At 41.3% G+C, this 14452-nt stretch overlaps 1 protein-coding gene across 5 annotated transcripts; it reads right to left on the reverse strand.

Moving 5' to 3' along the window:
• Window positions 1–811: 811 nt before the first annotated feature.
• On the reverse strand, window positions 812–14209 carry LOC141776652 (1-phosphatidylinositol 4,5-bisphosphate phosphodiesterase delta-1-like). 5 transcript variants are annotated; one of them, XM_074650379.1, is made up of 15 exons: window positions 13972–14209; window positions 10371–10565; window positions 8699–8927; window positions 8421–8550; window positions 8009–8237; window positions 6020–6221; window positions 5256–5400; window positions 5018–5170; window positions 4757–4915; window positions 4493–4652; window positions 3321–3437; window positions 3028–3206; window positions 2773–2905; window positions 1732–1881; window positions 812–1520 (listed from the first exon to the last, which is right to left on the reverse strand). In XM_074650379.1, the coding sequence occupies exons 1-15, from the start codon at window positions 14003–14005 to the stop codon at window positions 1429–1431; spliced, it is 2307 nt and encodes a 768-aa protein (XP_074506480.1). In that variant the 5' UTR covers window positions 14006–14209; the 3' UTR covers window positions 812–1428. The 5 variants fall into 5 exon arrangements, with proteins under 5 accessions (XP_074506480.1, XP_074506481.1, XP_074506482.1 ...); XM_074650380.1 differs by having other exon boundaries at window positions 10407–10565; window positions 13972–14206; XM_074650381.1 differs by lacking the exon at window positions 13972–14209 and adding an exon at window positions 12326–12379.
• Between the last annotated feature and the right edge of the window lie 243 nt (window positions 14210–14452).

The following is a 14452-nucleotide window of genomic DNA, read 5'->3' on the forward strand; positions in this document are numbered from 1 at the left end:
TCTGCTGTTTGGTGCCGAGCGGGTAGTGTACAGCAGGTTTCCTGCAGCCCAAAATGAGGCTATGAGAGCTGTAAGAGTGAACTAAAAGTAAAGTTTTGGGTTGTAAAATCAAAACAATGAGCTGAAAGAGGCTAAAAAGCTCAGATGGGCTGAGAGGAACTGCAGAGTGAGTATAGTCACTAAAAGTAACACCTTTCACATTCAAGAAATCCTGTGATTCATTGTTTATATAAAACATTGGTTACAGCCTTACAACCTTAAATTACAGTCAAAGGCTTTCATGCCATTCAACTGTAGCTAACCCATGAGCTGCGCCTCCTTCTGATTGTTGGACTGACGCTCTGTGTACCAAGGGTGTGTCCATCCAAAGTTCACAAGGTTGATGGTTTTATTATGTGGAAAAGCTGAGGTGACTCGGGATGCACCGGTATCGGATATCAGGCCGATACTGACTCAAATAGCTGGATCGGATAGCTGTGACAGAGGGGCCGATCTATTCAATTCAATTCAATTCTATATTTATGTACCATATACATTATGAAGAAGTTGAATCAGTGCATCCGTAGTAGTGACTCAGCCCCAAACGGCTTTCCGCCTTTTCCTGTTTGCATAAAATAAAGTGGTTCTTTTTCTACTGTATGCACTGTAGGTTACTATTGTAAGCTTTGTTATTGTCATATAATTGGTGATCTAAGTACAACACAGTTGTATTATTCCACAAGGTACCACTGGATGAGGTTAATGTTAAAAGTCTTACATGACTACAGGTGCAAAGTTGCTGTAAAAACAAAACATGGAGACAGGCGTTCAAGTTTAAAACTTTTATCTTCATCTTCATTTACAAAAAGAAGTATGTAGTGATGACGAAGTCACGTGGAAAATAATCACACTTGATTGACTAAAAATCACTGATGAAGACGAAGCACATTGTTTTCATGTCGGCTTATGTTTCTCCAGAATTAATAAGATGGTCGTTTGAATAAAAATATTTAAATAGACAAAACATTAACTGACCAGAAATGAGGGACACAAGCCGTGTTAAAAAAAAAATCCAATGTCATCGGCACAAACTTGAACGTGTTATAAGTGGACCTCATACAAACCGATTAAAAGTGTGTATAATAGTCCCTGTAATGTGACTCGTATGGAGCATTATGAAGCCTTGTGTGTATGTACAGTATCTGTATGCGTGTACCCACCGCCTAATACAACTCGTTTCCAGTTGCAGGTGGAGTTCTTTGTTTGCCGTCCCTTGAGAAGATTGTAGTTGTTTAAAGTAGCTGCTCAAACTACTGGATTTAAGCCAATAAGTTAATCATGAACTAAAAACTATAGAGCAAAAATAAAAACAATTAAAAACAGCTGAAGCGTGGCTGTGTAGTGGAGGTCCTTGTGTCCTGCGGAGTCACATGCTGGTCGGTGACGTTCCTACTCAGCATCGACGACCATAATGTGTACAAAGAGTCCAGCTGAGGGGAGGAGGTCTCCGTTCTTATTGACCAGAGGCACATGTCTGTATCCTGTGTGGGAGCACAAAGTGGTTGCAGTCAGTGATGAGAAAGAGGAGAACACGAAGAGCTCTTTGTTGCAGAACTGAGCTCTCTATGCTCGACCAGAGACGGAGGATAACTCTCGTCTCTGTTCATTTATGAAGTGTGAAAACAAAGAACCGTCAGTGGGTTTCATTAACAGGAAATTTTGCAAATATCCGCAGACGGTTGCCGAACTTACCCATTTTCAAGCTGTTGAATGGAAGCGTGTACTGCCCGACGAATTCGTTACCAGACGCGGAGTCGTGATCTTCCACGGTGAAGCGCACCAGCGCTAGCTCCGGCACGAACACGTCAAACTGGAAGTTTTCATTCCATTCTGGGTTAAAACCTTCAACAGAAAAAGAGGACATAATAATCAGTGACTTGATGTATCACAGGAGGAACGCATCATTCATTTCTGACACATTCCTACGAGTTATTTGGTGATCGTTTAACCTGCCTCGTCTACTTCTGCTTCAAAGGCTGCCTTTATTTCCGTGAATACATTAGTTGTGTGCAGGTTTTACATGTTAAACACAGATACACAGGGCAGGAAGAGCAGGAGTTTGTTGTGGCTGCATTGCATTCTGGTCGTCTGATGTTCTACCATGGCTCTAGATCTGAGGTTTTCTAAGTGGGAAGCGGGCCTCCCCATGGGGGCTCCAAACAGTTTCAGGGGAGGCTCGAAGAATGGAATTGAAAAAATATCACATTAGTTATTAAAAGAAGATAACAGAATGGCCTAAATGTGTGTAATTTGGTTAAAGACATAGTTAGGAGATACAGTAGTTTTGGGGAATTTTACGTTTTTTTCCTACTTCCCCAGAATCAGAAACTAATATGCTGTAGGACAGACCGTTTTTTACGTGTTTGGTGTAGTCTGAAGTTATGTCAAACAGCAGTATTAGGCTATCTTGGCTCAGTTGTTGATTCCATAGGCCAGGGGTTCTTCAGGACCCCTTACAGGAGAGAAAACTTTCCAAGGACCCCCTCATAATCGTAACCTTTCAACCTACATACTTCAGACCTGTTTCAGGTCAGCTTTTTCCAAGCTTTGTCTGAAGGGAGGCCGACAGTCTCAAGACATTGAAAACACCTGCTCTAGATGATCCTAAAACCACGCTTCATAAATGCAAAAACACAAGTGTATATGACCAATATCTGCTCTTTGTAAACTGCTTTGACAAATAAAAGTACAGAACACAACACTCGTATATATAATGTTTGAAAGGAAAGGTACCATTGTTTTCAACAGCACTGGTCTCTCTCTCAGCAACATCAGCCGGTACGCCGTACACCTCCACCTTAACCAGCGGGTCCACTATGGAGGATTTCTTCTTGTTCACTTTGGGGAGCTGCTGGGCTGATATAACCTGATGACAGGTGGGGGGATACATCATAAAAGATCTGAGCTCTACTATACAATACTGAACAGCCGGAGTTTGAACAGGAAACGACATAATGTCAGCGTGTGTTATTACAGCGAAACACTCACCATGATATGGAGCGTCGTGGGCTTCAGCCAGTCTCCTCGGGTCAGGGTGATGGGGTCGAACTCCGTGGCCGCGTCCCTCATGTAGGCCGGTTTCAGGATGTAGCCGCTCTTTCCATTGACCAGGAATCTGCCCTGGTTAACATCCATTTCTTTGCAGGTGGTCTGGAAGTTTAAGGCCACTGAAAAGGAAATAATAAGATGATGAATCAGAAATGTCTCCCATTAGTTAAATGTCACGCTGGACTGTACACGTGAGAGTTTGTAATTCCCTCCTTGCGTCCCATGTTATGTACCGATTTGGCAGCCGGCGTTCCACAGAGGCACCGGGTTGTAGTTGGAGGAGTCGGTCCGGGAGCCTGCTGGATAGATGCGGCTCAGCTTGTCCATGTTATGGCGGATGTAGGAATTAGCTGCAGAGAACACGTCGAGACAGAAGAACAGAGTTATCTACCGAGCTGAAAGCTAGTTTCTCCTAGAGCCAGCTGGTTTCATCTGGTGTCAAAATCCTTTTTACAAAAAGAAATGTTTAATTCAATTTTGTTTTTTACAACTTTGCAGTAGATATGAATTAAAATAGCTCTAAACAACTGTTTGCACTATGTAAATACTTTGTGTTGTAGCCAGGGAGGAAATTAATTCATGTTTATATATTGGTTTCAAGGTCTAAAGTTTAGAACTTAACAAGTAATCTAATGAGGTTTTCAAGAGACAAATTTATGCTTTATAAAATAATAGGGCTGTCAAATTTATAATGTGTTAGCGCAAATTTGTTTTATAGCCACTAATTTATTTAACGCATTAACGCAATTTGGGATTTCGGAGGCTGTAGCGGGCTCAGTTTTAAAGATAGGGTGGAGGATTGGCATCATATGAAACTAGAAAAATTTACCAACCGTGTCATACTAGCTTGTTGCAAAGGAGGCTAAATAACGCTCCAAACTTGTGCTAAATTTTGGCGAGGAAAAACTGGCATGGCCATTTTCAAAGGGGTCCCTTGACCTCTGACCTCAAGATATGTGACTGTAAATGGGTTATATGGGTACCCACGAGTCTCCCCTTTACAGACATGCCCACTTTATGATAATCACATGCAGTTTGGTGCAAGTCATAGTCAAGTCAGCACACTGACACACTGCCAGCTGTTGTTGCCTGTTGGGCTGCAGTTTGCCATGTTATGATTTGAGCATATTTTTTTTATGCTAAATGCAGTAGCTGTGAGGGTTTCTGGACAATATTGGTCATGTTTTGTGTTGTTAATAGATTTCCAATAATAAATATATACATACATTTGCATAAAGCAATTATATTTGTCCACTCCCATGTTGATAAGAGTATTAAATACTTGACAAATGTGCGATTAATTTGCCATTACATATTTTTATCAATTGACAGCCTTGTAAGATAAATTTAAGATAAATCTTGACACTAAAACACTCAAGTGAATGCAGCCTTTAGTCTTCCTCACCCGACTCCTCTGCCAGGCCCATGGCCTTGTTCTCCTTGAAGGACGACATCTCGTAGAAGCTCAGGTTTTGTCTGGCGTCCTCAAAGCCGTGGAAGTGGACGCTCTTGCAGTAGACCACCATGTCCGACAGCTCCTTCGCTAGTTTCAGCTTCTTTTTCTTCTACAGCGTTAAATGGAAATTAGGTGTCAGTATAAAATAAATAACTCCTAACGCTAAAAAATGTACTAACTGAGATCATTTATTTGCTCTCTCTTGACCCCCACCTTTCTTTGCGCTTCCTCCTTCTGTTCATCCTCATCATCATCGTTCAAATCATCCTCCTCCGTCACGTCCGTGTCATCGGCCATAGCCGCTTCGGGAGCGAAGGTGGCCTCCAGTTTGTTTAGCCTCTTCCCTTTGATCAGGAACTTCCCCTTCAGCTCCTGGAGGGACGTGCACACACACATGAACAGCGTAGCCCTGTGAGTGACTGGTGGCAAAGGACAAAAATAAACTCTACCCAACAGAAAAGAGTGGATTCAAACCTCAGGAGATGGAAAGTCTGTGGGCATGCCGTCCCCCAGGGGGGAAGTGACGAGCGCACTGCCCAGGATGGAGCTCATGTGATGGGCCATGACTTCCTGCTGCTCCACGCTGCAGTGGTTCTCCAAGGAGATGATAACTGGGTAATCGGATGTCTGGGGACGACCAGACAAGAGAACTCAGATCAAGAAAACGTACGTGAGAGATTGCTAAATGAATGTTACTGGATACTAAACACACCTTAAAGGCATACTCCTTGATGGCTTTGATGGCGTCTTTGAAGAGGATCTTAGAAGTCAGTGTGTAGCCGTGGTAGATCTCTGGCTCGTCATCTGATCCGTCCCAGCAGTCCAGCTCCACGCAGCGGCAGCCCTTCAGCAGAGCCCTGAGGGAGTCACAGCCAGCATCAGTGACTGGATGGTTGGACTAAAGAAAGGCTCTGCAAAGCCGCCCGAGGGTTGTCGCTGATAAACCCCTAAGTATTTAGGCGACAGATGGTTAAAATGTATAAGACATCAACACCTATGAAAAATGCACTATAGCTTCCTAGAGCCCAAATGTCTTGTTTAGTCAGAACCACTGGTTGCCAACCAATAATTGCAATGGGTTCTATGGGTACCCACGAGTCTCCCCTTTACAGACATGCCTACTTTATGATAATTACATGCAGTTTTGGGCAAAAAACAGTCTTTCATGTCCACCTTCTATGCCTCCGTCAAACAGATATCTATCAGGTGATGTTTTTCTGGGATGCAGTGGTTTTTGACAAGCATTTTCTACTGACTCTGGCTGTACAACTGTCTTAGTTCACTCAGCGAGAGCACACATGAAACATTATTTCCTGTCCTCAGCTTCCTCACATTGGGGATAGAGAGATAACCAGAGACCAACAGTTAAATTAAAATCTGCAGACTGATTTTATCAGTCCACTACAGCTACAGCAGCTGCAACCAAGACCTGAAGGACAGACTCTCACAGGCTGCTGGATGAAAGCCGTTACCGACCTGACGTAAGCCTCTGTGCTGCTGGGCCCTTTGAGCTGGTCCTCCCTGAGGTAGGTGTTGTGCGAGGAGGAGATGAAGTAGTTGTTGAGGGGCTGGCTCATGTCCTGGTACACCTCTCTGTGATCTGGGTTGAGGACCAGGGCCTCTGGATGGTGCATGTACATGAGGAAGCCATCTTTGCACAGCAGCTTCTTCTCCTTGGCTGAAAGAACATGAGGACATGGATTCAGAACAACAGTAACCAGGGAGCCAGACGTTTATCCAGTGTGTCAGTGTAATACATGTCTCCCTGCTGAAAAGACTATGTGTGAATCAGCTGAGTTATGTTCTGCACCTCTTGGCATTAAATAGGTTTCCTAACGGGACACAAAATGTCCTCAGCTGAGGTGCATGTATGTGAAACATTCATGTATTACATTACTTATATTTAACAACACTGAAAAGACTGTTATCACTGAATATTACACGGCTTTGTTGAATACTGGATTCTGATTGGTCAATCACGCAGTTCTACGGTCTTTTATTTCATTATAGCAGTCCGTTGCTATGTATAACAGACCGTTGCTATGGACGCAGTACTGATGTCGGACTCTGGCAGACCGTTTTTGCGTCAGATTATTGATTTCTTAAAGGGAGTATTTGTAACTTTCAGAAATGCTTCTTAACAGCGACACATGTGGCCGTGAAATCAACGAAAGTCAGCGTCGGGCTCGCGCCTGCTCGCTCTAAATATACCTGAACGAGCATCGCTCAAAACCCTGCTCTCTCCGCCTGCAGCCGGAGAGAGCAGGGAGACACCGGCACCCGGTCGGTAACGAGACGATAACGTGTCTCTCTGCAGAGCTCTGTCACTTCACAAGACACGGAAAACCTCTGTTGGTCTGGAGGAGCTGCAGCATTTATTTCTGCACCCATGTCCACTGTACATTCACTAGATATTCTCAGAGCTAAACTAACTCTTCTGCAGTGTGGAGTGAGCGCGCGTTCACGTCTAGAGGTGGAGCGAGCTGAGCGAGAACGCGCACTCTGTCTGAGTGAGGGCAAGCAGGCAGAGGAGGAGAGGCAGCGGCCATACGCGAACGCGCATATGCGAACGCGCATGTGTCCCGACCCGGTACATTTATACGCTTAAAAAGTTACAAACAGTTCCTTTAAGTAATTAGCCGTGTAATAAGCGGGATAATGTACAGCGAGCCGGTCATTATTGTGAAATAAACCCTTCTGGAGCTTTGCGTCGTGGTCCGCATCTCCCTGTCTGGGTTTATTTCACAACAATGGCTGGCTCGCTGTACATTATCCCTTACATATTGTAGTTGCCATCAAAAGGCCTGTCTAAGGTTAGCAAGCTTCCAAGCATGATATTTGACTTGGAAAACTGCTAAAGTTGTAAATCTGTCATCAGGACGTAGTCTGTCACTTTCTGTTTTGTATTAGCATAATATTACCAGTCAGTGAAACTCACATGTTATCCGTTTTTGTTCCAAACTTCTTTGTTTCATCTAAAACTATTCACCAGAGCATAAAACTGGACATTAAACAAGACTTTGGGCTTTAGAGATATTGTTTAGGTGTACTATATTAACTTTGGACAGAGTTAGGCTAGCTGTTTCCACCTGCGTCCAGTCTTTATGCTAAGCTATGCTAAAGTAACTGCTATTCCTTTAATCCAGGTCTAACTGTCAGAGCAGTATTTCATAATATATGATAATTAATTAACAGAGAAAAAGCACATTAATAAACATTGCTGTAAATGCACCAGAGTTAGACAAATTTGTTCATCTGTGAAACACAAGCTCTCATTGGCCAAATAATTCCCTTTTACTCAGCATAGGATTCCTGCTCATTTTTTAGTTTTTCGGACACAAGAGTGAGGCCTTGCAGCTCACGTGTTAAATCATATTACGGACCAGGATTGAGGAACACCGCTCATCCACACTACAGAGTCACAACCTGAAACAAAAGCCCTGTTATCTCAGAACAGGAACTGACCGTTTTCATCTGGCTCATGCTTCTGGATGATGTTGTGCGCATCATCCAGTGTGGCTTTCTCTCTCTGCTCTTTCTTCAGGAAGTCCACCAGGTTTTGAGGACTCATGAGGCCCGCTGTTTTAGCGTACTCTCCGTAGATCACGTCCATTTCCTCCCGATGGGTCAACAGGTCATAGAAATGTTCAATCTCCTCTCCGGCCAGGTATCCAGACTTGGATTTGTCACATTTCTGTGTGATGGAAATGAAAGTTGGTCCAAACGCTTTATATTTTACCTGAACGTTATATTAAAAAGTGATCTTATTATTAGTATTAAGACGATAGGGGTTAAGGTTAACTTTTAATAGCTCCTGAGCATATCTACTGTTGATTTGGACATTTAGGAATCATTAAAACTCTCTGAGGGGCATCACCTGGAAGAGCATCTCTGCGTAGTCGTCATCCACCTCGATGTTGACCAGACGCAGGAAGTCCTTGAGCTCCGACTGACTCAGCTTGTCGTCTTTGTTCTTGTCTGCTTTCCTCAGGCAGCTGAAGATCCAACTGAAAAGTTTGTAATGTTAAGGAGCATATATATATAAACACATCTTTCTGTCTCGGCTGTGACTACTAGTGCCCGGCGCCGTGCAGCGGAAGAGTTCCTAGTCATGCTCACAGTCTAACCTCTAACCGCTACCACGATAAAGGATACTGCTCTGTCTTCTGCTGGGTGCTGAGGTTGTTCATGTTGGAGACCATTTTCTCCAGGCTGTTGACCCACTGCTTGGCCTCCTCCTCCGAGCTGGCGATGAGGTCCAGGTTCTTGCGGCGGCCCTTGAACATGATGGAGAAGCAGCGACCCTCCACCTGCTCCTCCGTGTACTTCCTCAGGCCCTCTGACTGACGGCCCATCCGCACCGCCGAGATGTCATCAAGTGAAACTGAAGACAGGAAACAAGTTGCAAATGTTATTTTACACTTCCAGTTAGGGGTGTAAGAAAATATCGATACACATGAGTATCGCGATATTATGTTTTGTGATACTGTATCGATTCTCCAAAACGCTGTATCGATTTTTAATTAACCTCTTCGTCCCGCCGGCAGACCCGGCCGCTATTCTGACTTTCTGAGGTTTTAGCGGAGTGAAGATACTGGCATCATATGAAACTAGAAAATCTAAGGAATCCATTAGTACCATGTCATACTTGCATGTCGTAAAGAACGCTAAATACCGATCCAAAATTAGGCTAAATTTTGTAGAGGAAAAACTGTCATGGCCATTTTAAAAGGGGTCCTTTGACCTCTGACCTCCAGATATGTGAAGGGAAATGGGTTCTATGGGTACCCACGAGTCCCCCTTTTACAGACGTGCCCACTTTATGATAATCATATGCAGTTTGTGGCAAAAAACATGCAGTACAAATGTGTTATTTCCACCTATTCTAAAATTATGCGTTTGAATATTTCTGCATACAGGGGTCCCTAAACTGTCTTGAAATACATAAATTGGGTATGACTGTAAAGCTGAGACTCTGGTGAAGCCAATGAGCCCAAATGTATTCATGTGTAATCCTGTTAGTCCCCATAGTAGCCAGGATTTGAAAAAAATCACAATATATCACCTTGCTTACAGTCTCGCAATATATCACAATATATTGAATCGTTACCCCCAGTATCATGATACGTATTGTACTGCCTAGATTTTTGCCAATACACAGCCAAACTTTCAGTATATCATTTAGTAAAGGAACTTCCAATATGTCTAGTTGTGCTTAAAAACAAAAAAAGGCAGTTCTTTTTGGTATCTTCAGGCATCACAGACCAGCCTGCTTGGTAAACAGAAACCTGCTGTTTGCAGTTTACTGACGTCACATTACAAGTTTGTGGAAACTGAATTTCAACAGCTTCCTTACTGACTCGCTAATGTACAAAGTTGTTGGATGCACCTTCAAGGGATGCATGTCATCACACGTGGTAATAGAAATTATGACATACTGCAGTCATCAACCTGAGACTACATGAGAAGAGTTTATGGGTGTAATCCAAGATACATAACCGGAGGTATTGCAACCACTCCTCCACACACTATAAAAGAAAAACACTATCTTGATAAACACACCCATAAAACATATCACTGCTATTGTGAGTAACCCAGTTGCGCATGATAATACAGACAGAAATAAATCTTTTATAGCCCTACGATCAGTCGGAATAATCCATCTGATCTGAGAAAAGACGGTTTTACTTGTGTCACCCCTGCAAAATGTGTTGGATGTTGTTAGGTAATAACTATATATGTCATAAGTGAGGAAGAGGTGTGTCCACCACAGCAAAACACAGATGTGTGCAAGAGTCTTTTTTTTTTCCTGGCGTGTCTCACACACATGCAGGTGGGAAGCTGGGACGGCCGCAGCACTCACAGGTCTGGTTGGACTTGAAGGTTTTCTTGGACTCGCGCCACATGGTCTTGCAGTCCTCCATGAGTCTGAAGTAGCGGGTCTTCTTCCAGGACGGGGAGCGGACCTTGAGGAGGTCTCCACCCTGCAGGAGGAACTGGAGGTGCGGATCTCCCTCCATACCTGTCAGACAGAGATAGAGAGATAGATTGATAGTTTATTGATCCCGAGGGAAATTCAAGTTTCCAGAATCACAGTTCCATAGTTAGTAGTGCAAAATACAAAGTACAAACAAATATACCAGATATAAAAATACAAGGAAATTAAGAAAACTGTTAAAATTGAATATAGTGCATGGTAACAGCTGTGATACAGGACTATTAAAAAAGTGAATATAGTGCAGAAGAGACTGTTAAAAATGAATACAGTGTAGGGTAACTCCAGTAGTTTAGTCTATGAAAGTTCACTGTTTGCATTATTATCTGTCCTGCAGACCGTCCTCCTTTGAGACAATTCAACAGATTAATAACATCTGCAAAGCCCATTTTTACACAATCCATGTCAGCTGACTCACACCTTAAAACCCTGCTCTCTTGCCTCCTCCTTTACATTCATCTCATCAGAAAACTGCATGAAAGTAGTGGATGTCCACAAACCCACAAGCTGATTAAAAAGCCCTTTAACATGCAAAGTTTTATAGCTTTCAAAACAAGTTGAGACCTGCTGTGACAACAAAGCATGCAGAGTCTGACCACTGGATAACACACTTTGGTCACATCTGCTACAAGAAGATATTTCATATATTTCCTACCGATGAGCTCTACGTTCATTAGTATCTCCTTCTGTCTTGAGGCATAGCGGTGTAATTCCTCAGATCTGCTGAACTTCGGTTCACTCTGCAGGCAGCTCATGGTGCTCTGAGCTGCTGAGCTGCTGCTGCTGGGACTCTACCGGACTGTGTTCACTAGGCGATGAGTCCCAGCGGCCAGTGTGTTGAAGGGCGTGTACTCAGCAGCAGCAGCTCCACTCAAAGTTCAACTAATCATCTCTAACAAGGACTCTGACAACCAGCAAGGCACGTACTTCACTAACATACAAGAGGAAGTGGTGCAAAACTTTTGTCCGGTTTTTGCTAAATGTTGGTTAATGGTTATATTCAAGTATTTTTTTATTGGGGTTGCGTCCGAAATTCCATACTAATATGATATTTAGTATGCTAAAACAGTATGTGAGATATTTAATTTTTTTATACTTTATTTTTTCCCTTTTTTTCGAGGTTGTTTTCATATAAGAAAAGAAATAATAATAATAATAATAATAATAATGATAAAAATAAAGAATAGAGTTATAAAAAACAAACAAAAAAAACACACAAAACAAAAACAAAAAAAAAAATACAAAAATAAGAGTAATAATAAATTAAATAAACAAATAAATTATGTAAATTTTAAGTAAGTATGTGAGATATATAATTTTTTTAAACTTTATTTTTTCCCTTTTTTCGAGGTTGTTTTCATATAAGAAAAGAAATAATAATAATAATAATAATAAGAAGAAGAAGAAGAACAATGATAAAAAGAAAGAATAGAGTCAAACAAAAAAACACACACACAAAACAAACAAAAAAAACAATAATATACAAAAATAAGAGAGTAATAATAAATTAAATAAACAAATAAGTTGTGAGTAAGAAAGTATGTGAGACATTTAGTGTGAAACCAATAGGACGCGAATTACATACTATTTCCGGTTACAGTATGCAACGCTGGACACTGCGGCGGCATACATATCCCACAATGCAATGCGGTAGTAACAACAACTTTCATAACTGACGTTGACGGACAGCTCTGTAACATAAATAACGCTTCGATTTAACTGTAAGTATAAGTTTTCACTTTGTTAGGCATAATATATATTTTAAATAAATTTGGAGTCGCACAAACCGTCATTGTGGTCACATTAGGTTGGCACTGGTTACCATGGTTACACGTCTCCAACCGGCAACGAGGCTATCAGGAAGTGACGACATAAATTACAGTTCAGTGCGTCCTAAAAAAAATACATACTAACTGACTACTGTTTATTCACACTAAAGTATGTTGAACGAATATTTTATAATTTTTTGGTTGTTTTTTTTATATTGTAAGGTATTTTTGCAGAACTGTAATGAAGCATCTGAACATGTGAATATATTGTATTGAACTTTTGAAATAAAATATATATCCAGACAGTGAAGCTAATAATAATCAGATATTCCATGATAGTTAACATTAGCTTATTTTAGCTGCTAGCTAATAATCTCAAATGTCGCAATGCATTGAATAAAGCAGTTAGCTATACGTTAAAGGTCCCATATTATGCTCATTTTCAGGTTCATACTTGTATTTTGTGTTTCTACTAGAACATGTTTACATGCTGTAATGTAAAAAAATCCCCTTTATTTTCCTCATACTGTCTGCCTGAATATACCTGTATTTACACTCTGTCTGAAACGCTCAGTTTTTTGCGCATTTAGACGAAATTGCAACAGAATTGCGTTGCTAGGCAACAGCTTGGGTCCATGTGTACTTCCTGTCAGCTGATGTCATTCACATACACTGCAACAGGAAATAAACTGGGACACATTTAAAATGTTTACGTTTAAATCTGTATAAAGGGTCTAAATATTGTATATTTGTGACATCACGAATGGGCAGAAATCCTGACAGCTTGTTTCAAACGCACAATTTCTGAATACGAACTGTGTGTGTTTCCCTGTGAATTGAGTGTTTCGATACTTTCACAGTATTTATATAGTACTAAAGCCTGCTTTATAATAAAAAAACATGCAAATCTCACTTTTTTATAATATGGGACCTTTAACATCGCTACAGAATAAGTTTAGGTGAGACTAAAGTTAGCGAGTAGCTGGAAAGAAATACAACACATTTTTACAATGTGGCTATGTTAATTTATTGAATTGTTTATAACAGCTGAAAAAAAAATATTGTAACTAACGTCTATTTTGACAACACATTTAAAATGTAAAATATAAAGTTACAGCCTTGTATTGTTGACTCTCGGGCTCCATCTAGTGGTGACATCTTGGTACTGCAGGGTGCTGTGATTTGGATTTACCTCAACCCAGGTCAGGTTTACTCACTTTAACAAGGCGTGTTATGTGCTGTAAAACAGCTCAACAATCCAGTGAATGCTAAGAGGACAGAAATATGGACCTATTTATCACCCCTCGATAACAGTGTTTGCAGTAGTGGGTTTGCTTTTCTACTCTGGTTAACTAAAAACCGTGTGCGCTGTTTTGGTTTGGCAACACTGTTTGCACCAAGGTGAAACTAAGGTGCATTACAGGAGCCACACCTTTTAGCTCAGTATGAACTAACAATTATACGGGTGATCTTATTAGAACACATTTTGTTAAAAATAAAACAGTTAATGAGGTAAAAAAAACGTTTGATTGCATCGATTAAAATGTATGAAAAGTGATTTTACTCACATGTCATTCAGGCCTATTCATTGTAGGAAAAGCCTGGAACAAAAGTTAACTTCCAACAAATGCAAAATTTATTTGTTAAACAAAAATGTCTCCTACCGTTGTTTTTCTTTTCGATCCCATTCGTTTCCATCCTTTTATGAATTGTAGTCTCTCTCTATTTTACTTGTTTATTCCTCCTTTCATCCAAAGTTGCTCCTTCTTTCCATGTGCGCAATGTAGGTAAGAAAAGGGTTGGAGTTGGAGTTGGGATTGTTGAACCGAGGACAACACCAGAGGCGGCGTCACAGGTGGATCTCTCTCTCCTGGCGATCTGAATGGTGTCAGCACTCCTGTAGGCTCACACACCGGTTTGACAAGCCTGCATGGAAGCTGCACTGCTGATGTCACAACAAGGGTAGGTTACACCTTGTTGCCATTAGGCATGGGCCTGGTTAACACAACATACTGACTGAACAGAAGGCATTTAAAGCATGCCACATCATGCGGCCAAAAATTAAAACTTGAATCCATGCTTTTTTTTTTTTATAATCCTGCTCTCTTAAACACTAGCACACTATTACGAATTTCCCAGTAAAAT

This window comes from Sebastes fasciatus, chromosome 11 (genome assembly GCF_043250625.1).
Source record: "Sebastes fasciatus isolate fSebFas1 chromosome 11, fSebFas1.pri, whole genome shotgun sequence".
NCBI lineage: Eukaryota > Metazoa > Chordata > Actinopteri > Perciformes > Sebastidae > Sebastes > Sebastes fasciatus.